General features: G+C 34.3%; 1 protein-coding gene across 2 annotated transcripts in view; it reads left to right on the forward strand.

The window, feature by feature from the left end:
• Positions 1-1876: 1876 nt before the first annotated feature.
• The window catches only part of IPO8 (importin 8), a 56502-nt gene continuing 30919 nt past the window's right edge, over positions 1877-27459 (forward strand). Inside the window, exons 1-10 of one of the 2 annotated variants that reach the window (XM_016152048.2) lie at positions 1877-2178; positions 7029-7110; positions 12283-12439; positions 14887-15045; positions 16073-16229; positions 19020-19109; positions 20386-20480; positions 21111-21195; positions 23310-23444; positions 24807-24906. In XM_016152048.2, coding sequence (XP_016007534.1) covers positions 2095-2178; positions 7029-7110; positions 12283-12439; positions 14887-15045; positions 16073-16229; positions 19020-19109; positions 20386-20480; positions 21111-21195; positions 23310-23444; positions 24807-24906 — 1144 coding nt within the window. In that variant the 5' untranslated portion in view covers positions 1877-2094. The remainder of the gene's footprint in view (positions 2179-7028; positions 7111-12282; positions 12440-14886; positions 15046-16072; positions 16230-19019; positions 19110-20385; positions 20481-21110; positions 21196-23309; positions 23445-24806; positions 24907-27459) is intronic. The other variant, XR_004955665.1, reaches the window with a different exon arrangement.

Raw genomic sequence — 27459 nt, forward strand, 5'->3', positions numbered from 1 at the left:
AAGTGAAAAAATGAACAATAAGAAAGCATTACTGAAGAAGATTGTTTTTTTAATTGGGGGAAATGTTTTTTAGGTTAAGGTTGAATCACTGGAAAGAAGCTGAAAATATGGGGAAAAGTTTTATAAATTGTCAATAATGAGCATGATAATCCCTCAAATTTGTTAATAAAAAAATATATATATAAGCAAGAAGAGATATTACAGAGCAAGGTTCCAGAGGAGATGGGAGAAGGTTGGGTTCAGATGGGAGGATAGGAGGTGAGGAAAGGTAAACAAAGATGAATTCGTGTTTGAGTGAGTTGAGCCTGATGGCTTTGCTCATCTTCGCAGAGCTCTGTGAGTAGGAGTAGGGAGTTTGAAGAGTTTTGAGTGTTAGGACAGTTGCTGAAGGAATGGAAGATGGTGGTGATCAAAGACAAGGAATAGGATTGTTGAGTATGAGAAAACACATTTGTAGTGGCGTCAATTTGCACAGTGCGTCAAGGGTAGACTTGAGAAGTGAATTTGGAGTTTAATAGCAGAGAAGGATATGTAGTCAGAAATAGACTGAGGAGAACTGAAAAAATGATTGAGTTGGAAAATAGGTGTAGAATTATTGAGGGAGAGAGAGAAGAATAGATTCTAACTTGAAAAGAGGATATTGGAATTAAGACTTCAGAGGTCAAGGAGTTTTAGATTATCAAGAGGTCCAAGAGAGTGGGTAATGAAATAGTATTGAGATGAAAGGCACTATGTTTTTTAGGACTGTGGAGTAGTAGGAGCTTGTATTTTATCTTGAAATTGGTGGAAAATCATCAAGGAAGGCACATGACTATTAACCCTTAAGGAACATTACTCTGATGGCAATGTGGAGAATGAATTAAAGAAGGGCAAAACTAGAAGCAATCAGAGACATTGCTAAGTACTTTTGCACCCAGCTGAGGGGCATTGTCCCATTTACAGCCTCTGCAGAGGGGATAGCTTTCAGGTAGCCAAGTTTTCTGCCACAAATATTCTATCCAATTGATTGAACTCAATTAATTGAACCAATCTATCTAAATTATCTGCTTCTGAAAAGGTCATGACCCCTCAGATATATTTTGCCCACGGTCATTTATTATTTACTAAATGTAATTAGCACTCCCAGTTCTGGGATAACCTCAGAAGAAGCTCCTTAATATTTTTATACCACTGAAATTGCCAGGTCATAGTGAGTGGAAACAGTATAACGCTTCTCTGCCTTTCACTACTTTGCTGAGAGGGTCCAGAAAATTTTCAGAAACTCTCAGGCAGGTCGTTAGTTTCTCTGATCTCTGTATTTCCAGAGTTACTCCGTAAATATATTTTATCTGTTTATGTGTTTACAATCATCTCTTCTGTCAGATTGTAAGTTCCTTCGTAGTAACCCGCATCAAATTCATCTTGTAATCTGGTACCTAAATATTTCAGTACTCTGGTTCAAAAACACGTTTAGCAAACGTTCAGTGCACGAGTGAATGAATGAATGATGGCTCGCACAGACGAGGGAACTCCGTCCTCTTGTGGGATAAATCGCATGGTCCCCACAAGTCTGCCATGGAACAGGCTACGTTGTGATGCCCACACAGGTCTCGGACTACCAGAAAGTGGCGTCCCGTCCGCATCTGCTTCATTTGGAAGCAGCTGGGAAGCGCCCCGCCGCCAGGTCGCCTCCCCAACTGCGGGGGCCGTTTTCGGTGCACTGCATGGCGGCCGCCTGCGGCAGGCGGCGGGTCGAGCCCCGCTCCGAGGCCGAGACGCGGTTCGCGCGCCGGCCGCTGGGGGGCGCCCGCCAGCCTTACGCTCGGGGGAAGCGGCCGCCGTAAAGGAAGCGCCGCTTCCTCTCCGACTTCTCCCGCCTCCCACCGGCTGTCGTAAAAGGGTGAATGGAGAGCGAGTTGTGGGGGGTGGAAAGGGAGGACAGGGGGCGCGGAGTCAGAGTGGCGCAGCAAGTGGCGGCAGGTGGCGACGGTGGCGGGGAGTGGGGAGTGAGGTAGTCCAGGGGTCACGGAGAAGGAGGCTGAGAGGATCGAAAGGAAAACTCAAGCTGCAGTCTGGCCTACTGGTCCGGGGGCCGCGGAGCCCCCACCCGGGGAGATGGACCTCAACCGAATCATCCAAGCGCTGAAGGGCACCATCGACCCGAAGCTGCGGATTGCAGCCGAGAATGAGCTCAACCAGGTGAGGAGCAGGCCCGCGGCGCCCCCCGCCTCCGGCTGCCGGGGCTGTCCCTCCTCGGCGCCCCGATCGCCACCGCCTCCGGGGCTCCCAGCCGGGCGCTGCTCTCGGCCCGGGCCGCCCCCCGCCCCAGCCCCAGCCCGGCGGCGCTCCCGGGATCTTTCCTGAACAGCCTTCGCACCTGTTGGCCGCCTTTGCATCTTTTCATGTCGTTTTCCTTCCCCAGTGCAGCTTGTTCAGCCGGCTTGGTCCGCAAAAAAGCAGCTTTAGCAACCTTTGCCAGTGTTTTCGGGGTGCGATTTCTTGAAGTACGCTCACTTAGGGGTGCGGGTGTGGAAATTCACTTAAAATTCGAATCTGAGTTCAGGTTTTCTCCAGACCCAGCCCTTTTTAGGTGTTGCTCTGGGAAACCCTGCCCATCGCCTGCTTCTGTGGGGTTGGCAGGGCTGTTTTGACACTGATTGGCAGAGTTTCGTTGGAGCGCTGGGAAATGCCGTCGGGAGAGTGCCCTGGGAAGAGTAGGCAGTTTTCATGGTGGGACTGCTTCACAAAGGACACGTCGAATAATACTTGTTTGGAGGGATTTCTAATAAGCGCCAAAATATGTAAGGTTTTCTTTTTTATACCTCGTCCTCGATTCTTACTAACTAGCCTTGACCTGGTTCCAGCGATACCACCGACATTCCCAAATTTTAATGATCTCAAACTCTAGCTCATTTTTTCCTCTTCACCTGCAAGGATTAATCATATACTTCTCACTAAAAAGTACCTATTAAGCTCTAGCCTCAGGATAGAGTGACAGCTGTTTGAGGTCGTGATAATCCTTAAAATATAAAGGAATACTCCTAAATTAGAGGTTCTCAAAGTGTTGCCCGGGATGAGCAGCGTCAACATCACCTGGGAACTTGTTGGAAATGCAAATTATGGGGTTTTACTCTAGACTTAAAAAGTCAGGAACTTGGAGAGTGTGTTTTAATTAGCTAGCTAGGTGACTCTGTGCTTTCTAAAGTGTGAGAACAACTGTCCTAAGTGAACGTTTCTGTAGTTCACTAAGATATACTCTAGCTGGAGTTGGCTTTCAAGTGCGGGTATGCCTGGTGACTCTTTGAAAGGGATGCCTCTAATGGGAAATCTGGGTGGAGCTTGGAGTAAGTGTGAGTCCAGGATTTCCAAAAGATAAAAGGGAAAGTGAAAACACTGACTCAGGGGAGAAGGTTGAGTTGAAGGGAAGCCCAAAGGAAATGTACTGGTGCCTCGAAAAGAAAAGGACTCTTATTTAGAACAGGAGAAAGTTAAAATCAGAAAGTTAAAATGTCCGAGTCTTTGCATAGTAGAAGTACTATAAGTTAATTGACTAGAAAATTTGTAATCCAGGGGTTGGTTAGGAGGAACAAAACAAGAGCTGAACTTGCAATCCACTAGTATGAACAGGGAAGTTGGCCTGTCAGTGACTCCCTCTCCTCACAATGAGGCCAGATGTTACTTTGATAGTGTCGATAGGGATTGTATCTTTGATACCATGCTATATTTTCCTGCCTTTTAGCCTACCCTTTTTTAAAATTGCTGATTCATCGATATGTAAGTGTAGTTGACCTTACAGAAGTGGAAAAGAGAGGTGGGAGAGCTTGCAGAACTAGAAGAAACATTTAGAACCCAATTCTATCTTTTTCTTCATGGTATTTCAATCCAAATCCATTCCATTCTTACTCTTCCCTGCCCCCTATTCCCCTAGGTCATCACAGACCACAATTTCCTCTGCGGCTTCTAAAAGTAGTTTATTGCTTTGCTACTCATTTAGCAATTGTATTTTGTATAGTGCTTTTGATGGTAATATGCTCTCGCTAAGTATTTTTTTTTGAATTGTCTGTCAGTAGAAGACTGAAGTATGCCATATAACCTTGTAGGAAAACATGGTTATAATGTTAAGTTTTGTATGCTTTTTTTACCTTTACCATCCTGCTTTGTCGGGTAAATAAACAGATAGGTAATTTACCATTAAGTGATGAGGGGCAAGCTCATTTCTTTTAGTCTAGGTCCTTCCTCAGCATATATGTTATGCATAGGAAATGGAGGTAGTTTCTACAGTGTACTGATTATTTGTCAGTTTCCATTTAGAAGACTAGGCATCTTCAAAACATAACAACCTTATTTGGAACTATATTTTTCTGGGGCCTTCTTAATTTCCATTACCAGTGACTAGTTCCTTGATTGCTATTTGCAATGTCTTTTCTGTGGAAAAATGCATTTTCATTTTTATCTCAGGATATTAAGAATGCATTCTGTACACATTCTTCTTGGTATAGAGACCCAGAATTCCCTTTAGCAGCAGCATAGGGAGGTAGTATTGAGTAGATATCTTGCTCCAGTAACTCATCTAGAAATATGTCTTTTAATAAATCTTTCTCCACATGACCTCAACAGGGAAATAGGATATGTACTTTCATTGCCAATCTCTAGAATCCCTGCTTTTCCATGTATTCATAGGTATCTTTCTATTGCCATTAGAGAGAGTTCGCTTATGTGGATAACATGTTTATGTTATATTGCAAATACTAGTATGAGACTCTGCTCTCATAGAGCTTACATTCTAGTGGGGGATGCAGACAAGTAAATAATACAATTTCAAGTCATGAGTGCTATAGAGAGATTTGAAGCTGTATATGTTGGGATGTATAAATAGCATGGTCATTCTCTAAGGAATGACATTGAGTAGAGAGAGATCTAGGTGTTGTGAAGGAGTGAGCTAAGTGGAGAACTAGGAGAGGAACAGAGGGAAGGGCAAATTCAGTAAAGACCCTCAACTTGACATGTTGGAGGATAGAAAAGTTAATGTCGAGGGAGCAGTGAGGCAGAGAATGGGAAAACATCAGGTCTTTGCTTTAAATGAGTTCTCATAAAATGCAGAATTTAGCTAAGCAATTAAGGTCTTTAAGAAAACTTCCCAGATACAAAGTAAATATCCTCAAGAAATCATTGAGAAATGTCTCATTATTTTTCTTAGAAAGATGAAGTCCAAGGTGGAAAAAGAAATTGGGTAAATATTTGTGAGGAAAGTAGTATGAGAATACATCTGAATTTATCATTGAATGTTTTAACTGGCCAAATTAACATAGATTGAATCAAGGCTGAAAGGAGAAGACAAAAAGTTGCAGAAGTTCTTTGAAATAGCAAATAGTTGCAAAAAGAGGAGTTCCAAAAGGTGTACATAGGCAACAGTGTTGAAATAAAAGTAGTTTCTGCAATAACTACTTTCAAATAAATAGCATTAATCTAAGTGTAAAGGTTATTTTGTATGTAATGTGTAGATTTTTAAAAGAACAAAATTATATAGATTAGAACTGAACTATGTAAGTATTTTAATCTTTGATTCACTACAAGATCTTCCAATATTTCAAAGTTTACAAACATGAGTTATAATAATGCAAATGTGGAAATGTGGAAATTGTAGGAGATTGGGCTAAATCTGTATTAATTTTGACTTCTGTAAACTGCTGTTAAAATAAATTTTTCTTTTAAAATTCTGGTTGTTTCAATTGTGGACAAAATAATTTACTTCATATACAACAGATTTAAGATTCTGAGGTTTATACAGGATAAAAGGAAAAATTAATAAGATAATTCAAAATTTTACTGAAGGATACAGAAAGGTTTAGAAAGCACGATGTTCTAGGTTGGAAAGGATCAATATTTTAAACCTAGTTTTCTCCAAAATTTTAGTCAAAGATTTATTTTAATAAATGCTATTATAAATAAGTAGGAAAGATGATAAATTAAAAAAATTAAGTGGTATGCATAAACCTAGTGGTGTAGTGAAAGGGATGCCACCATAGATCCAGGCTCGTGGGAGAAGGCAAATTGAACAGACACTGCGTCATTTATCTGGCTTTTAGCCTTACTGAGAATTTACGAGTCTTTTTTGGAAATGTCAGCGGGCAAGGCCAAGTATAAGCTCTGTTAATATGGTGTAGGTACTAGACAGACATCTGGAGGAATATGGTCAGAAGGAATGTATATTTTTGTTCTTCTAAAGTCATCATAGCTAAACTCAGGAGTAGGTCCAAGTAGAACATTTCTGTGGGGTGAAATGACCCAGGCAGCAGGCACTTTGTCAACACAGGACATTTGTTAGGTTAAAAGATGCTCCAGCACCAGAGGGCAGCTGCTGATGACAGCTCTCAGCACTGTTCCAACCTGGGCTGATTCCTCTCCATAGCTCATGCACAGCTATTTAATGTTATTTTGTCTATTTTCCTGTGTCAGATCTTCTGTTTTCTGTAGCACATGTTTTTCTGTTTGTCAAAAATACCATAAAAAAAATTGAAGTATAGATAATCTGGGAAGAAGCACTTGCAATGGATAGGTCAAATAAAAAGGTGAGATTGTAAATTCAGAAATAGTTCTTAGAATTTTTTAATACTAAAGCAAATATTCCATGTACAAAAGGATAAAGAGAATAAGGAATTTGTAGGAAAAAACAAGTAGCCAAAAAACAGGAAAAAATTCAACCTTTATGAAATGTAATTTAAAATACGAATAAGGTTTAAAAATTCGAAGAGTGATAATGCTAATCCCTATACTAGGTGGAGGGACACACTCATACTACTGTTGAGAGTGTAAATTGCCACACCCTTTCTGGAGAGCATTTTGAAATATATATATATGTTCATATTCTTTTATTCATCAATTCTAAAGAATATTTTTTGATTTGAAGTATTTTAGTAATCTTCGTTTTGCCTTGGAGAATGTCTCTCACTTTAAAAGTTTTTCTTTTACTTATAGTAGTATATATAGTAACAGGTACTAATATTCATTGATATTGCCCTATTTTATAAATTTTTTTTTTGTAATTTCAGTCCTACAAGATTATCAATTTTGCCCCCAGTTTGCTTCGGATTATAGTCTCTGACCATGTGGAATTCCCAGTACGCCAGGCAGGTGAGTTGGTTTTTTACCCTTTATAAATATATTTATGGTGGAAGTAGAAGTAGGATTTTATTTTAATTATAAAATTAAAACAAATAGGAAAGAAATATTTCTAATATCTTAAAAAATCACTTTCTCTCTGGAAACTTATAGGTAGATACTGAGCTCTTAAAACTCCCCTAGCTTTTTCTTGCCTCTTCTTCCTCCACCTACCAATTCTTGGCCTCTGTAACTCTGTCATTTTTCCCCTTAGATTTCTCGATTTTGATAGCTTAATTGCCCTAACTTTTTTTTTATGATTCCTTTTTTTTATGCGGTCTAGCTTTTGGGCCCAGAGATTAATACCATAAATTTATACATGTGGATCTGAGCTCCATTCATATGTTGGATCATATAGGAATGTATTGGATGGATGTCCCTAACCATATGATTGGGGAGTAGGACTTTTGTTTTAAACATGAAAATTACTTTTAAGTCAGTGGGACCTTATGGTAGTTCCATAATGTTGTGTATTGGTTGTTTGGTTGTTGTTGTTTCTGTTTGCTTTTTTAATGAACTGGTCATTAGAGCCCAAAAGGTAAAAAAATGGAGAAAGCCTTGGAGCATCCTGAGTCCTGAAAAGATAATAACTTCAAGGTAAAGGGGGTAAAATGATAATAGCTAATTAAAAAAATATATATTTAAAAAGACTTTAAATTATGTTTGTGACATATACTCATTATAAATAATTTGGACAATATAGAAGAATACCAAGAAGAAAGTAAAAAAACTACATTCATCACTCAGAAATGACTGTTATTCACATTAGGTAAACATTAGTCTTTGCATGTGTTCAAGTAGAGGGTAGATAAACAGCTTTATAGAAATGGGATCATAATCTATATGCTGATAAAAATATTTAATTTTAGTTGAACAAAACAATAAAAATGTAAGGAATCATCAAGCTTTGGAGAAATAGTTATAATAATATGTGTGATTTCCTGAAAGAACCCTTAGTGCTTATGATTAGAAGAACCTCTGAAAAACATTCACATTAGAATTGTTTTTTTACTTTAATAAGGTTTATACGACTTCTGTGTAAGTCTTTTGAAATCATTGCTTTCAGTTTTACTTAATCTTTGGTTTATAAAATAGGCTCTTCTTAAACCACGTTTTGCTAAATGTAACCTATTTTAATAGCCTAAGTGTTTATAGGGCCATTATGAGGTTCCTTTGAAGTTTTGTGGAAGTAGTATTTTTCAAGGTCTTAAAACAATTTATTAAACTAATATGTTTTCTTTATATGACATAAACATTACAAAAACATAGCATTTGTACATATTAGATTGGTGCATGGTTTTCCAATTTTTTTTCTATTGACATGTGGGCTTTAAAACGTAACAAAAAATGGTTTATATTACACATACTTTTTTATAATTTCCTTTTTTATTTAGCTATGTACCGTTGGGAGATTGTGCCATGTCAGTGCATATGCATATACTTTACTCTTTATAATAATTGTTCAATATTTCTTTGTGTAGAACTACCACAGTTTATTTAAACAATTTGATATTAATGGATATTTCCTTTATTGTTGCTTTTTGTTACCGTTGATGCAGGCAATACTAAAATGAGTATCCTTGGACATATATCTTTGGATATTTGTGGGAATATTTTCATAGAATAAATGATAAGAAATGGAAATGCCAGATCAATGGATATTAATGATATTATCATTTAGAATTTTGAATCTTATCACTAATTTGCTTTTGCTTGCTTTTTCTATAAATAGTGCATTAGAATGCTAGGGTCCCCATATCATAACCAAATCTGTACAACTTTGAATCTTAATAACTTAGGTAACTAAGGTTTGATATAAAATATGAACTGCATTTAAAGGCAATTTTTTTTCTTTATAATTTATGTAGATTTCAAATCTGTTTGTCACAGGACAGAGTATCTTGGTGGTTGATCATTTTCTAATTTATTAGGACAACTTCTATCTTAGAACATGTATAGTATCATAGAGTTTGGAATACACTGTGTGAAATTCTACATTATCCTAAATTTAAGTGCCATTTATAAATTTTCTCTTATTTAATCTATTATTTAAAAATAAGGATGTCCCATAAGAATCTTATGGTGACACCTACACAGATAATTTATCCCTTTAGTATGACATTCAAAAAAGAATGATGTGATCTTTTATATATAAAAAAATCAGCTTGTATAATGTCATAAATTATTATGCTAATATTAACTAGAAAGATGTAATTCTGCAAAATATTAAGTTATTGATCTTTTATGTGGGCAATTCTGAGATATTCTTGCTACAATCAAGCAAGCTCATTAATGACAGCCTTTTATTACCTCACTGTGAAGAAATAGAAAAAAAATCGAATATTTGTTCTTGGCAAGCAAAACAAAATAAGTTTAGATGTTTGCTCTACTGTTTTCCTTTTATGGTATTGATAAGTTTAATAACATTATTATCATATAATATGCAGAGAAGGGATTCCATCTTAAATTTAGGGTAGTTATGATCAGGAATCTCTCAAGTGACTTTGTTTCCAGTTATTTTACTCCTTATCATTGAAGGAAAGAGACACTCTAATATATGTAAATTAAAGTTTAGAAATGTACTTTATTTAGTACATTTTAGAGTTTCTGTGAGCAGAAGTAGTTTGGATTTAAAAGTGGTAGTTAAGAAGTATTATCTGAAGAAGTCATCGCTGATGACTAATGTGGAATCATCATTTGAAAAAAAGCATGGTTTCTGTTTTCTCTATGTTGCCTGCTTTTTGTTATCCTTTTTTTTTTTGTATGTATTTTTGAAAGATGGATAGGGAGAGGATATAAAAGTTCAGTTTATAGTTGTTATTCACAGGTTATTTATTTGTCAAAGTTAATTAGCATTCTAGAATACAGAACTTAGAAATAAACAGAAAGATAACTCTGATCAGTCCAGAAGCACTTCAGGAAGCTCTTTTATTAAAACTCATGTGTCTTATTTGTAGAAAGCTCCTTGGCTCTTATTCAGAATCTTTTAAAACTTGTTTTGATATTATATACATACATTGCTTTCTGATTTCCTAGCCTCGACAAATTCAAGTAAGAATAAGGGAGGAGGGCTACCAATATGATGAAAAATGGAGACGCTTAGAAGCATCAACTCAGAAAGCACAGCATCTCCTTCACTGAGTTTATAATGGGACCCTTTTTTGACACTTTGAGGTTATGGAACCCAGTTGACTTATGTAGTTGTGGCTCTGGTTCCAGGGCATAGAACTTAAGTGGCTCTTCATTGTGCTTGAGATGGAGAGACGTGTCTGTATGTTTTAGAAAGTTAATTTCCAACTTAAGATATTTGAAACGATAAGTGGATTTTGCAGGAAAAAGTGTCTAATACTTAATTTCTTCATGACTGGATTAAGGTGATATTTGTATTTTATTTCTTGGCTTTGAAAATGGTTAAATAGATACTTGAATTAAATGATTAAAGGGTGGTTTTTAGATTATTGATAGCGTTTCAGTTAAATTTGGTATTTTTCTTTCATTATCCTTAGCAATCCATGGTTATCTGTAAGTGTAATTAATATTCTCTTTTCAAATTATTACATTAAGTTAAATTTTATTTTAAGTAATTACAGATTTACTTCAACATATACAAATTAGTCAGTGTGCCTTTTATATAGGCCATCTTGTATAGTGCCCCATAATAAAAAATATTTTTTAGTTATAAAATTAACAGCATTTAATGATTGAATTATAAGTAAGTCCATGCTTTTACCATATCTGTATCTTTGCTGTCTGAAGGTTGCTTTTTAATTTTCAAGACTAGTTCTATAGGGATTAAAATGCTTTTGTGTATAGTAGAGTTGCTTTTTATTTTTGTAAAGATTAATCTCATAAAATCAGTCTGAACTGTTGACAGATTGGACCATATTCTTAGATCACTTGTTCATATTTTAAGTAGTCTATAAATTTTTATTGCCAATCACTGTTATATAATATAAATGTACTGGGATAAAAGATGGTAAAATATGGTATTTAATACAGAGTCTGTGTGGTCTAAATTAAAAACAAATAAGACAGAATTCCAATCCCTGTCTCTGCTTGCCTGCCTGTCTGTCTGTCCGTTCATCCATCCATCTCTTTCTTTCTCAGACCTTTGCTGAATCAAAACTAATGAAAGAGGAGCTTATAGAATGTCATTATAATTCTGTTAAATTTCTGTTGCATAATAGCCAATGTAGAACATGTTGGTTTATTCTCTGTTAATGTTTTTAGGAGCCAATTTAGTTTTATGTTAAAATTGGGTTGCAAGGTGGGTTGGGTGGGCAAAGAAGGGAGAGGAGAAACTTAAGGGAAGTTATAATGCTTTGTAGATGACATCTCTTTGTTCTTACTTATTAGGTATATATAAGAATACACATTGTAAGTATTAATGTTCAGTGTTCAACTGGGATGCTTAGAAAGCCTCATATTCCCTATCAAAACCCTGTAGCAGTCTGTCAGCTTAGTCCTTTCAGAGGCCTTTTATTAAACGTTGAAGTGAGTTAGAAAGAGCAGAAACATAAACATTGACTAAGTGTTTGATAGAAATAAATAGATAAGAAATTTCTTGAGATTTTATAAAAATATTTGGAAGCCAATGTCCTTTTCCCTTCTATTATATTTATAAGTAATAAGTATATCAAAAGCGTTAGGTAAAAATTACCAATATAATAAAAAGCATAAATATTTCAGATTGCAGGATAGTAGCCAGTGAAAGAGAAACCAAAAAAGCAAGCTACGTGAAGAACAGTAGAAGTTTAGCTGTTTGTTAACTCAGAATTAGGCAGTATGAACATTGTATTGTGACTCTTATGATCTCCAAGTACATTTAGTAAGGTTTTATTTAGATCACCTTGTATTTAGTCTAAGGATACATACTTGATTCCTAGATCATTTTTCTGTCATGTAAACTCTGGAGCTTGATTTAATGAAATGTTTTCTGCCTAGATTTTCTTTACTAGCTGAAGAGAAACTAAATTCTTATCCATTTTCCTTTCCCCACTTGGCTATTTATAACTGTAAGATTTTCCATTTTTGCTGGGTGTCATGTTTAACATTGAAAGGTTTAGCTTTTCGTGCTCTGTAAAGCTGAATTAAAGCTATCTTTTTGTTACTGCTACATTAGCATTTTTTTTCCCTCTAACTTAGCTGCCATTTACTTGAAAAACATGGTGACACAGTACTGGCCGGATCGAGAACCTCCACCGGGAGAAGCAGTATTTCCATTCAACATTCATGAGAATGATCGCCAGCAAATACGCGATAACATTGTGGAAGGAATAATTCGGTCTCCAGATTTAGTGAGGTACAATACCTATATGATTAGTAGGAAGCACAAAATATATGGATGGCGGGGGGAGGTTTGATTTAATTATCAGCTTCAAATTTGTTATTTTGAAGAGGTAAAGTAATGAAGATAGCACTCAATATTGTTTTACTTATTTGCCTTTGCATTTATAATTGTTTGCAATATTTTAGAAGATTTAGTTGCTTTAAGTTGCCACAAAAAGAGTTATGTGTGGAAAAAATTATACTTAACTAAAATTATATAAATTCTAGTTATTTAAATAACTTTTCTTAGTTACAGTCTCTTGACTTTTTATTTTACTGTCTGCTTTCTTTTTCCAGACCCAGAAATTGACTAATAGGAGATTTAACCTACCACATTTCTTAAGACTTTACCTATCTTTTATTCATTTTTATGAACTAAGTCTCTTTTCCTTTGGAGAAGACAGGATAGAGTAGGTATACACTAGAAGAATTGTCTCTTTTTTCAAGTGCAGGTTAGGTACTCTAGAGTAGTACTGTCTAATAGAACTTTCTGCGCTGTATCTGCATTGTCCAGTAGTTAGCCATGTGACATACGTGGCTGTTGAGTATGGGAAATGTGGCTAGTGTAACTGAGGAGCTGAATTTTAAATGTAATTTTGATTAATTTAAAGTGTGCACATGTGGCTAGTAGCTGCCCTGTCTATTGGATAGCATGGCTATAGAGTCATAAAAATTTTCAGTTTTAAAATAGAAGTAAATTTTTTTCAACATAAGCTAATAATTAGGCTTCTTTTGAAAATAGAGGAGGGAAATAGATAAAATAGGTAGGGGAATGAAATCGTTTAACGTCAAGAGATAGAACTTGTTCCCTGGGTGTCTGATGTACATTATGATGTAAGCAGGAGAAAGGGAAGAAATTGTGAGGGGAACAGTGAGGAAGGAGAACAAACATTGAACTCACTTTATGTAGTTATTTTGTCAGTGAAAAGGAGAAAATAGGTGTACTTATTCAAGAAAATTATCATTATTCTCATTGGTTGCCCAAATGTCAACCTGGCAGTGACTCCCCTATGGTACCATCATGTATCTATTTCTTGTCAAAATCTTTACATTTTCAGATCTCTCTGAATCGTGCAGTGTTTCTACACAGTAATGTATGAAAGGATGGGCATTCATAGCCATCCTTTACTTGGGTAGAATGAGAAAGGATTGGGAGGGTCAACCTGAAGATGAAATTTTAAAAACTCTCTTGAGATCCACCAAAAAAAAAAAAAAAAAAAAAAAAAAAAAAAAGAAAGAAATGTCAAAAACTGAAAAGTTTCAGTTTTATTGCATGCAAATATGACCTACTGGTTGTTTAGGATCAGCCGCTGGTGAGATTTGTATTTTTATGAGATAGTTCTTTGTGGCTTTGCTTTTATGTACTGCAGGCTTAATTGTAATCACTCTTGAAGAAATATTCTCGAAGTTTCTTTAAGAGCATTGCAAAGGAAAACTTTCGAATAGATTTGGTAACATAAGGAAAAGTTATTTTATTTGTTTCATTTTAGTGAATCCAGGTCATTGGTTGTTCAACTCGACACACACTTAAAAAAATTTTTTTTCCACTGTGGAATCCTAATTTAGCCAGGTACACTTTCTAAACATTTGCAAATGATCATGTAAGGCCATATTGATAATTCGTAGGAGAGAAATTCTTTTCCTTATTTTCTTTTCAATGACAATTACAATTGGGATCCTGTTGAGAACATGATTATTGACCTAAGTGTTAAGATATCATATCTTTTATTATTTAACTTTGCAATTTTATTAAAGGGATTCCTCTTTTTCTGTTTTCCCATGTCTTTTTTCTATATATTTTTGGAAATAGCTATTAGATTTCCTCAACAGGAATTGCCAGCATGTGTCTGATACTCAAAAACAAAATTTAGTATCTCAGGAAGCTTTGATAGGTATAGTATACTGTGTTGGCTGTTAACTAATAATGGATGGTTTAAGGTTTTGGCTCACAGAGATGCTTCCTACCATTATAGGCCTCTGTTTTACTTACTCTGCCCATTTTTAAGCTGTTTGTCCATTTGAAATGATACAATACTTTGTTTTGTTTTGTTTCCCCCTTAGGATATACTAACCAAAATACAAAAGACTGGGAAATTTTGCAAAGCTGAAGTAGAGTCATTGTCTTTTATAAAAAACTTTTTGTGAATTTTTTAAATTAATTTTTTCTCAAAGCTGTATTTAGGATAAGACCATTTGAAAAGTATTATTTATATTAAGAAATTACTTGTTTTCTTTATTTTCAGTAAGTTGAGCTATTGAAGGTTTTCTTTACAGGATTGTTCTTTGTCCTTCCACCTCAGGTATATAACTGAATAATGTAGGCAAATAGGAGTCAGAGTGATTTTATGTAAAATATCACAGGTCTTTGAAACCTGATATTTATAATTACTTAGATTTTGGACTTTTTCTTCTCCCTTATAGAGTCCAGTTAACAATGTGTCTCCGTGCCATCATTAAATATGATTTTCCTGGTCACTGGCCAGCAGTTGTCGACAAGATAGACTATTACTTGCAATCACAGAGCAGTGGAAGCTGGCTTGGCAGTTTATTGTGTCTGTATCAGCTAGTGAAGACATATGAGTAAGTTGGTCGCAATTGCCTGAAAATACTAGCCTGTATTAACTTAGAGCTAAATTGCATAGAGATGTCTGCTATGGGTGTTCTGCAGAATCAGGTTAATTTGGCAAATACTGGGTTAAGCACAGTTAAACATGTTTATTTACTACAGTTATTCAGAGAACCTTTAATCTGCTAATGTACCTTGCTAATCTCTGAGGCAGTGATATGATAATGTAGTGCTTTTCAAAATTATTTGTTAGTTTCAGAGGATCATTTATTAACAGCTTTCCTTGGAAACTCTAATATAGAGGTACCTTAACATATGTCTTCAAATGAGGACATTATTAAGTAAATTAAATATTTAACTTTTTAGATGCAAAATAGAAAATGTTAAAGTTTCTTTGCTAGTGATTTTGTTTTCCATAAAAGTTAAATTGGGAGGTGGCAGACAAGTGTTTTCTGATTTCTACAAGGACTGCTCCATGTACATGAAAAGTCCTGTAATTTTCTTTTTTAAAAACTAGTTAGTTCATACTCTGTAGAATTTCGAGAAAATATTTTAGATTTGTAGCAGTTCAAGTGATCAAAGAGCACCTAAGTTTGTAAACTATTCTAACTTCTCAATATTGGATAGTATAAGAAATGTGTTTTTTGCCCACATTATTTATTATATTACAGGTATGTCTGTTTAAACAGACATATCAACTTGTCAACTTGTAATTTATAGGAAGAATTGTGGTATGATGAATATTAATTTAAGTGGTAGAAAAATTTGTTTAGGAAAGTTGTAAAATAGTCTTGGATTCTTTTAAACTAGTCTAATTCTTTCCAGGGAGATTTTAGGCATTCTGCCTAAAACAGGAGTGTGCTCTTTTAAAGTTCCTTCTAAGTTATTCTAACAATCCAAACAGAAAGTATAAGCCAAAGGTTAGAATGTTTTTGTTTTGTCAGCTTTGTATAGTTCAAAATATATTTTTTCATTCATTACTTATAGCTCTTTTACAGGGAGAGAAATTATTTTTCTTTTTATTTGTCTTTGCTCATGTAGATATAAGAAAGCAGAGGAAAGAGAACCTCTTATAGCAGCAATGCAAATATTTCTGCCTCGTATTCAACAACAAATCATGCAGCTCCTTCCCGATTCCTCGCATTATTCTGTTTTACTACAGAAACAGATTCTGAAAATCTTTTATGCACTTGTTCAGGTAAGTTTCTGTTGCAGAAGACAAATATGGGGTGGGGGGCTTTTTTTTTTTTTTTTTTTTTTTTTGCCTGATACATGGAAAGTACTTAGAGGAAGGAAAAGAAGAGAGTTCTTCTTTATTGGGAAATCATACTGATGATGACAGTTTCTTTGCATTTGACCTTATTTAAATCTAACAAGATTAGCGGCTCATTTTCCTTTATTTAAAATACTTTTTCCGATTTGAAGGTTGTAAAGAATATTAATATGATAATCTAAAAAGTAATTAGAAGAAGATAGAGAATGGAGTGTTTTAAATATAAAAATATTTAAAAGTTTAATTCTTAGGAGACTTAGGTAAATTATTTAGATCTTGGTGGAGGAGGAATAATTATTGGCAGTCTAAGCTGTTCGATGATGAATTATACCTCTCTTACATACTTTTTAGTTAAATTAGTCATGGCAAGAGTCTAGTTTTGTCAAGCTAGAGAGCCAAGATAGTTTGTTTTTGTTCTTTGCCTCTTATGTGACTTAAGTACTTTAGTACTGTTTCCAAATATTTTACTTTAATAAAGATTTTTATTTTTAGCCTCATCTTTTAATAGAGAAAGTTGGAGGTAAATTTTTTCAGCTCAGCCTTTTTTTTTTTTGTCAGGGAGGATGGAAGAGGGAAGAAGAGAGAATAAACTAGGATACTAGGAAAATATGTTCCCCCACTCTCCTACCTTTTCTTTTTTCTTTTCTTTTCTTTTCTTTTCTTTTCTTTTCTTTTCTTTTCTTTTCTTTTCTTTTCTTTTCTCTTTTCTTTTCTTCTCCTTTCTTTTCTTTTCTTTTCCTTTCTTTTCTTTTCCTTTCTTTTCTTTTCTTCTCTTCTCTTTTCTTTTCTTTTCCTTTTCTTTTTTCTTTTCTTTTCCTTTTTTTTCTTTTCTTTCTTTCATTCGTTCGTTCATTCGTTCTTTCTTTCAAGTAATAGGGAAGGAAGATGTACGGTGCGTTTGCTTTTTTATTAAAGTATTTTTCAGAAATTTTCCTCAGGAGAATCACTTTACTCTGAGGCAAACATTTTTTATTCAGTGAGATGTTTTGCCATTAGACACATAGTAATATCTCATTTATTTAGAGGTTGGATTTTCCTTTCCTATCTGGAGAAGCATAGCCAGGAATCAGGAAGTAAGATAGAGGCTGATGAAATAATTTTCTTAAAGCTTCTAACTCTACTTGATTTGCTAAGAGGACAAAATCTAAGATGTTTTATATCAACATATATAGGCTAAAATCTAAGAAAAACCAACATTTTAAACCATTTTGGTTATATGCTATTAAAGTAATATGTTCCCTCTGGGAATCTTGGGAGCAAAAATTTAGAAGGCTTTAAGAGGCACAATTACAGTGAGAATGTAGGTAAAAAATGATTAACAGTTTTGGAAGAGGCAGACAAATTTGTGTTTTGAAAAGTATAATACAGTTAAATTAACTTTGTCTAAGTAGCATTTATCAATTATTTATTGTGTACGGGGCTTTTGGATACTTCATATGTACTTCAAAACTCAGTTTGTCTAAAAGTGGACTCATCATCACTCTCCCTCAATCCTCAGCATGCTCCCCCTCTGTTCCCTGTCTCAAGCCCAAATGATTCCTCATTTCACTTAGAATAAACTATGAATTTCTTAACATGGCCTGTAAAACTCTTCATCTCTCCACCTTATCTTTTGCCATCCTTGCCTTTGTGCTTTACACTCCAGCCATACTGAAGTTCTTTCACTTCATGAATAGGTCATGCCCTCTCTTACTTCTGAGCTTTTAAAATACTTTATTTCTGTCTGGACCACTCTTCTCCTTTATGCTCTGCTGTACTGTGCTCTTTCTCCAGGTCTCAGCTTATGTGTCCTTCCTGCTAGTTGTCCCTGATACTACCAGGCTGGGTTAGGTGGTCCTCCTGTTTGCCTTTATCAATATTGTACTGTTTTTATCTGTACGGTGTATCCTACCATATTGTAATTTCTTGTTTATATATGTTTTTCCCCCCTTTAACTAGAGTGTAAGCTTTATGAGGACAGAGACTGTGTCTCTTACTTACCATTACATCTTTGGCATGCACATGTAGCAGGTTTTGGAATGCATGCTTGCATAGGTGCTGTGCCTCATCTCCTGTAACTCACAGTGTAGTGCGTGGGGGGGACCTACAGAAATTCAGTGGCTGTGCTATTGTGCCATGGTATAGAAGAAAGTAATAGAAAAAATGTTTCATGAGATGGAGATTTTCATTAAAGCGGTTAAAATGAGTTCTCACCACAAAAAAAGGTAATTATGTGAGGTGATAGAGGTGTTAACTAATCTCAATGTGGTAATGATTTCACAGTATATACATGTATCAATCATGTTGTATACCTTAAATTTATACCATGTTATATGTCAACTATATCTCAATAAAGCTGGGGAAAAAGTAGTTAAAATGAAAAGTTTGGCGAAGGGGTAAATGGTAAAAGTCACTTATCCAGAATCTCATGCTGAATAAGTGAGACCTTAATGTATTACAATTTTTTTTTTCATTTAAAAAGTACCTCAGAGAAATAATTCATGGCATATATATGTGTATATTTTAAAATTTTAATTTATATATGTATATGTTTATAGGTCAGTTTTAAATTAAACTTTAGATTGAACCATATGAAATTACTGTTTTCATAGTCAAATGTTAGCCATTTCATATATTTTAGCCTTTCAGTATAGATGAAATTGCTGATTTTTTTTTTTTTTTTTTTTTTTGGAGGAGAGGAATTATTATTTGATAATGTTTTTCTTTTGTTTTCAGTATGCACTGCCTCTTCAACTGGTGAATAACCAAACCATGACAGCATGGATGGAGATCTTTCGAACTATTATTGACAGGACAGTTCCTCCTGTAAGAAAGGGCTTGTATTCTTAAGAAAAATTGGATATTCGTGGTTGACTGATTTATTATCATAGCTTATTTGGAAAAAAATTACTGTAATAAAAATAATAAAACACCTATTTTTAGAAAGTTAAGAAAAGCAAAACTAATAAAATAACTAATCCTAAACATGATAAAAACCATTTTAAAAAATTAGTATTTGTACTTGGATGGGAGACCACTTAGGAAGACCAGGTGCTGTAGGTGTAAAAAATAAAAAAATAAGGGATCGTAAACTGACAAGGTCCTTGTAATCTGTGAGGTCAACCAAGAGTTGCTTTGCCTAAAAAAAAAAAACTTAGTATTTATTTCTCTAGCCTTTTTTCCTCTAACCTTTATTTATAAAAATGGTATATGGAGGTACAGTTTTGAAATATGTTTTTCACTTAAAATCTATAGTAAATATTTTTTATGATTATGTTTTTATACTTTTATTTTTGTTGTATGCTTCATTTACTAGGTATTTAAGCTTAGTTTTTTGATGTTTTTAACTATATATATGTAGCTAAATTTTTATACACATTCATAACTATTTTCTTTGGATAGGCTTCTAGAAGTGTATAAGGCTTTGGCAGATCTTGCAAAAGTGCTTTCCAGAAACATTGTCTTGGATTATATTTTACTAAGTGGTGACTAAGAATATCTCTTATAAAAAATACTGTTTGCCAGTTTAATGGGTTAAAGATGGTGTCTCATTTTTTTCTGCAATAACAATAATGCTATATTTCACCTATCAAATTAACTGAAGTAACTAATCAAATTAAAATATCACATATTTAAAAATTTAAGCTTGCCTTCAAATGTGCAGTACTTTTTCTTTTTTCATATTTTGAGACAAATTATATTGAGGTTTAATTTATCTACATTAAGTGCACAGAGCTTAGTGAGTGGCTCAGTGAATTCTGGCAAACATTCACTTGTGTTACTGATACCTGGATAGAGGTATAGAACCTTTCTGTCATCCAGAGTTTCCTCAATTGATATGGTATTTTGTATTTCTTTTCTACATATTTGGGCCTTTTGAAAATAAGCGATAAACGTGAACAACAACATTGGTTAGTTGAAATTTGCTTTGTGTATTTAAAAATCCTACCTAGCAGTTTATAAGAAGTAATTTGCATTTCTGGGGCAATATAAACTCACATTTAATATTACTTAATCTATATCAAGATTTATTCTGCCTTTGTTATTCACATAAACCCTTTTATTATGCGGAAATTTAATCTGGGTGTTTTCTTGTTCTTAGGAGACTCTGCAAATTGATGAGGATGATAGACCAGAACTAGTTTGGTGGAAGTGTAAGAAGTGGGCATTGCATATTGTAGCTCGTCTTTTTGAACGGTAATCCTGTTTATTAGACTTATGATCTTATGGTCAGTATCTCAGTGTTGGATATAATAAAATTGGATAGGTCCCTTGATGTTCCACAGTATATGATTATTTGTCTTTAGAGCCTTAGAGGGCAAAAAGTCACCCTCTCTTTGTTTTAAAGTAGGCTTGACTGTGACTCATTATGACTTTGAGATCATAATGAGGTTGTCAGGTTTCTCTGATCTTTCTAAAATTCTTCTATAAAATGAATGGAGAAATGACATTGTTTAGCTCATTGGACTTATTCTGGAATTGTGCAAGAAGATGCTTGGCCATTCAACGCCATAAGAAAGGTAGTTAAATTTAATTATAGAAGCATTTACTGAAAAAATGTCAGCTATAACATTTTATTGTAATATTTGCCCTTTAGGAGCTCTTAGCTAAGTAGGTGGAAGCTTCTGTCTGAAATTTTAAGTGTGGGACCTAGAGTCTAATTATAGCTCATTATAATTTCATTTTGGGGTTTCTGAAAAAAGGGGAAAGTGTTAGTTTCGTTCCCTAGTAGAATATATCTTTCAACAAGGCACTGTATTTCAACTCGTGAACATGCTCGTTTTTAAAATTCTTGATATTTAAACATTTTTTTCTTTGTGTTTTAAGATATGGAAGCCCAGGAAATGTCACAAAAGAATACTTTGAATTTTCTGAATTCTTTTTGAAAACCTATGCAGCGGGAATTCAGCAGGTAATAAACTTATGCTTTTTAAATAGAAGGACAGTTAGTACTGGAAGTAGTTAAGTCATTTCCGTCCATTTCAAAGTAGGCTACGAACATATTAATACGCTACATATTCAAATATAAGGGATGAAATGGCAGCTCTGAGAATCTAACATACTGCGATCAGTTTTGGAACCAAGTCGCATAGGGGAGCTACCACAAGAAGTGCCCTTCTAGACTTCTAGGTGCTGGACTCAAGCCTTTGAAGTTTGTTGATACTGGTGTAGCAGTTACCAGTATTAGATTGTGTTCTTCTGTTAACTATCTGACCTCTTATGAGTTTCTTACATTCCATTTCTTTGAGCCGTACCCTTTTGTTCCAAGCTTTTATATCAGAAAAGTTATAGAATGCATATTGATCTATTTTAGGAAGTGAGCTCAGAAGTTCAGACTTTCAGCTGAAAATGGATACATTTTTTTTTTGTGGAATTTTTGGAACCATTCTATACAGTGAAAATTAGGAGTTCTTGAGTAATAATCTAGGTTGATATTAATATTTAAAAACTACAAAGGTCAAGTGGACATGAAAATTGGTTGATCTGTATTGCCATTTGAATCATGATATTTTGTTTATATTTCAACAAAGAAAACTTAATAACTATTGACTGCTGGCTGTGTCAGGACCATGTTGGGGAAGCAAAGATTAATCAGACATAGTAAAAGTCTTAAATGATATAGAGTTGTTTCTAGGTTTTTATAAATCTATGCATATTAGTTTTCTTCATTGTCAATGATATAGAATCAACTACTTCAAACCTGTTATCTTAGATGGAATATTTTCTTTTATAGATTATCATTTCTAAATTGTACCTTGTAACAATTCAGGAGAGCTAAGGCTGTAATTTTCTCACAAATTACTTTGTTGGTCCATGAAGCAGTGTGTAAGGAAAATTAGTGAATAATGAATAAAATTATCAGTTCAGCAGTTTGCTATGGATACTAGCATAATCAGTAAGCCGGTCAGCTTTGTCTTCCTCTCTTTTCACTGCTATGAAAATTATTAAGCATCCTAAAGTTGATGCCCTCTTCAATTGTGTTCAGTAGAGTTTTTCCAGTGTCACATAAATTTCATACTAATGCATCCATGTCATTGACTATTTGTACGTTGGTTATTTCAGGTATATATTCCTAGTTTTAAAAATAGCTTTCTTATCAAAACCTGTCTTTTTTTTTCTTTTTTTCCTTGAATTCAAATCTCTCTTCTTCTACCACTTTGTATGAACCACAACTGTGCTAGGAAGAACCATGTTCAATAGCATCCATTTTTAGCCTGCATTGCAGAAAGGGCATCTAGGTGAGGGTAAGACTTCTGACAAATTTTATAAATATGTATTTTACATAACTTGAACTGAATTTGTGTTCCAGATTCATAAATTCTGTACACGTTTTGAAAGACACCCTGTTAATTTATTTAGCAGTTCAGTTATAAGCTTGCTATATTTATAAAGACTTTCCCTGGTCTGAGATCATAAAATAAAATTCTTCCAGGTTTTCTTCTAGGAATTTTATGCTTTCAATTTTTGTTGTTGTTGTTGTTATTGAGATATTTCCCTATCTGGAATTTATTTTGTTATGAAGTTTAGTTAGGGAACCAGCTTCATTTTTTTCCAGATGGATAATCAGTTGTCCCAATACTATTTTTTGGATAATTTATAATTTCTCTTCTAATTTGAAATGCACCATTATCAACTATTAAAATCTGTTTGTGGTGTCTCTTATTATATGGATGTTTCCAGTGTTCATTTAGTCAAGTCTGTTATTATTATTTTTTAACAGTAATCTTCATTTATTTGAAGTATGTGGAATAGTATTTAGACTTATTCTGAGTAGTTCTGCAGGTTAGAAGTAGGACAAGTGGCTGGAAATTACAGTGAGACACCCTTCAGTTCAATATAAAACATGGACCTATCTAATAATTAAAACTGCCCATGAGCTTTTCCACAATATTACTGATTTCCCTAAAAATCTGTTAGTTTTTATCTTTATGGATTCCGGGTTTTCTATCATGCCTAAAGTGCCCCTCCTCTTAACCTTAAAATTATTTACATTCTCCTATATTTTCTCTTCCTGTTTTTCTATAGGTACTACTAAAAATTTTAGACCAATATAGACAGAAAGAATATGTGGCCCCCCGTGTTCTTCAGCAAGCATTCAACTATCTCAACCAAGGGATTGTCCATTCTGTAACATGGAAGCAGATGAAGCCACACATACAGGTTAGTGTCAGGGAGCAGTTCTCCAAAATTATTCTCTGGTTAAATTAGGTTTTCTAGACAAAGTAAATGTCACTAATCCATATTTTATATTGAATCTATTTTTTATTTCCATTATTTCATATATGTGCAGTCTTATATGTGATATGAAAGGCTTGGAATGTATATATTTGGGAAGAGTGAGAACTTCAAGTTTTATGAGGTGAAAGACTTAGATTCAGTTGATCTTGATTAATTGTTTACTTAAAGATAGAATTCAGCATTGTTATTTAAAGAACAAATGAGAATGACAAGTTATGGGCCATTAATAAATAAATTCCTTTTTGCATACAGATCATTTTAGGTAATTTGAAGATGTTAGAAAGCGAAATTTTTTTCCCTCTTAAACTGTAAATTCTTAAGTTCTCTAATCTCTAAGGTGGTATCTAAAAATTAAAATAAATTCTTTGTCTTTGGTGTCCAGGATAGAATTTATTTCATGTTTTCCCGTTATAAGTCTTACAAATATAATATCTTTTGCATTGTTTTCTGTGGAAATCTTAATATTTGCCTAATCTCCTTGATCAAATAGGGATCATGTCTTTGCAATTAATAAAGATACTGATTTCGTTTTATTTACTGTGTTTCTATAAAGAAAATTGTGATAGCATTTTTTTCTCTACTTGATGTCTTTGACCTTATTTTTAAATTGCTATAATGTTGAAATAAGAAAACTCTTCTTTTTAGGCTGAATTTTTTCTGTTAGAAGAAGTATTTAATTTACTTGAGAGATGATCCCGTTCTTACATATGTATTGTTAGAGCCCAAAAGGGCTTAGTAGAGCATTATTAGCAGCAGTGTATATAGAGGCTACTAGATGTGGTCTTTTCTTTTCCCTCTGAAACCTGTGTTCGTAGAGTAGGAAATTTGGTTTTTGAAAATGGAAGAAGAAAGGAACATTTTAATATTGTCAATATGCTGATATTTAGGACCAAAATGGAAATGTAAAAATGTTTATAATAAGAAATATAATAGTATATGTAGCCAAGAGTCAAGCTAGGTTTAATATTGATTTGCCAGTAGAAGTTTATTATCCCTGCTGTGGCTTCAAAGAATAGCATTTACATTCGTATCGTTCTCTATATCTTTAATCAGTTGTTGTTTAAAAACAATCTGATGTTTAACCCAGTCCCCCCACTCTCTTCCTGCCCCCTCTTTAGGCTCTTGCTTTCCTGCTTTCACCCTAGCCAATGCAAGCATAACAGAAAGATTAATCTAACAATTTGAAAAACTAACACCATAAAAGTTGTCAGTAAATACATTATTAATATTTCCCAAATTTGAATAGCTTATACCCATTTGTTGTTCTGTTTTTTCCCTTTTTAGAATATCTCTGAAGATGTGATTTTTTCTGTGATGTGTTATAAAGATGAAGATGAAGAGCTGTGGCAAGAAGATCCATATGAATATATAAGGATGAAATTTGGTAATCGAGATGATTTTATTCCTTATCAGTTCCTAGATATGTAAAATAGTATAATTAAATTTGTATTTTAAAGCAGATTTTATTTGTTAAATTCCCAGAGTTCTACTTTGCATAATAAACTGAAATTCACAAGAGTTCTTGACGTTCTGTTGAAGAAACAGACTTGATGCCTTTGGGTGTGGGAGGTGAAAAGCTGCTTTATTCATTTCTATAGTGGATGCTGAAGCAGTCATGGAGCCATCTCTACCTTTTTCTGTTGTGATGCTGATCTGCAGGGACCATCCCTTTTTGTGCCTTTTGGGTTACCCATTTGTGGATTGGGTTGTGCTCAATCTGGGAGATCCTTTGGATTTTTGCATATTTTAGGAGCACCCCAATTTAGTTTGCCTCCTTACTGTAGACACTAAGTGTTCCACAGGGGATGAGATTATTTACAGTGGCCCCACCATGTGGCCTAGTTATCTGGGAGTCCTTTAAGCTTGGATTCTCCTGGAAGCTGTTGAACTGTGTAGATTGCCTGAGTTCATTCTCTTTTTTTATCTCCAGTTCGAATTAATTGCTTCACGGAATACTCAGGCATTTAACATAGTAAAATACTATTTGTGTACCTCCGTTTCTCCCACATCGTAGGGCTATCTAAAGTCAGGGGCTCTGTCTTACTTATTTGCCTTATTCTGCCTGCTCTATCCCTTCTACACTTCTTTATCCTTCTACTAGTTTTTGTCTCTAGTCTGTCTTCAATAAATGCTGAAATAAATAATTGATAAACCTAGCCCTGCCCAAGGCATGCTGTCGGTGCTGTGATGTGCGGTGCTTTCACCTTGGGCCAGGTGTCACTGGCTACTTGAGTTAAGCCTGCTGGTATAGATCATAGGTTATTGGGTTATGCTGTTTTTCGAGTGCTTTGTGTTTAGTATTATTTGATTCAGTAAGTGAGGAAGTGTCTCTTCTCTTTGAGACAAAGTACAAGAAAAGCAAATGAATGAGAAACAATATTTACCCTCTGATTTATCTCTCCATTCTATCATTTCCTTTTGCAAATCATTATACATGGGCATGATTTATTATTTCCCCTTCCTAGTGTTTTTGTTTTCCTAGGAGCAGAGTGATTAGCTGATCTTCTTTTTTGAGGCATTCTTTTAATGTTTAGCTTTTCTGTAATACCTATGTTCTTTGTAATGTGCAGAGTGTTTGTTTTGGTTTCAGAAAGCTACCATTATTTCACTTATTCTTTATATCAGTTTTTAGAAACAATAAAAGCTGTGAGCATTGACAGAATTTACATTTTAATGATTAGAAGAGAATATGGATAACTCAAGACTAGTTGAAGTGCTTCTTCTTAACCATTTCCTTTCGTGGACTAGAATGCAGTGGGTATTATTTGATATGTTTATTTTACTTTTGAATAACTATAGGGAAGAACAATTACGGCATTAGTTTTTAAAATATTTTTGTCACTTGCAATTATATGAACAAAACATTCCTATCTTAATGTATTGATTGATATTAATAATAACTTTTTAGATTTGGTAAAAAGTACAAGAGTTTGGGCTTTGATGTTAAGGCAGCCTGAGTGTGAATGCTAGCTTGGTTACTTACTCATGTGACTGGGCAGGTTACTTTACTCCTCTGAGATGCAGTGTTTTCAGGTATAAAATTGGCAATGGTAATAGTGTTGGATGGGTTAAATGGGATAATACAAATAACTGACCGCTTTCACTGTTTAGTGTAGAATACTGCATGCTTGTAAAATCTTAGTATGGTACCTGGTGCAACGTAAGTAATAAATGTTAGTTATTAGTATTATTATGTTTGTGTTTTATGTTTGGAGGCAAAGACTTAGATTTGGTTTTATTTTTATGTTTATATATGGATATATCAAATACTTCTCAAGTTTTCACATTCTTATATAAAACTGCCTATGCTGAAATTTTAAAAATTTTATGCAGTTAAGTGATGTGTTTTAAATAGGTGTATATTTCAACAAATATCTATTGAATACCTGCTGAACCTACCTGCTGACAGCCAAGCACTATTCTAGGAGTCCTTCAAGACTTCTACACTTGCTCTTTTCTCAGCTTTGAAAACTCGATCTTTAGATTTTCATGTAGAGATTTCTCTCTCATTCATTCAATTTCTGTTTAAGTGTTACCTTAATGGAGAGTTGAAGAGGCTTTCTTTTCCTGACATCCTATTTAAACTAGCACCCCATACTTTCACTCTCTTTCTCTTTACCTGTTGTACATTTGTTCTTAGCCTGATCTGTTTTATGTGTGTGTGCACATATGTGTATAATCTGTTTCTCTCACCTTGTAAGCTCTATGAGAACCTTTTTGTTTGATATTTGTGTCTCCAGAGCCTAGAACAGTGAGTGCCTGGCACATAGTGAACACTAAATAAACTATTGCTGTTTTCAAAAGATGTAAAACACTTTTCTTGTCTTCAGAGAAACAGATATGCCTGAAATGTATTGTTTCCTTTAAAATGATTGTTTAACCTTTTTTCTGTTTAGGAAAAAAAGATGCAGCTTGTGTAGTAATACTGTTTTCTAGG

This window comes from Rousettus aegyptiacus, unplaced genomic scaffold (genome assembly GCF_014176215.1).
Source record: "Rousettus aegyptiacus isolate mRouAeg1 unplaced genomic scaffold, mRouAeg1.p scaffold_m13_p_2, whole genome shotgun sequence".
Classification (NCBI taxonomy): Eukaryota; Metazoa; Chordata; class Mammalia; order Chiroptera; family Pteropodidae; genus Rousettus; species Rousettus aegyptiacus.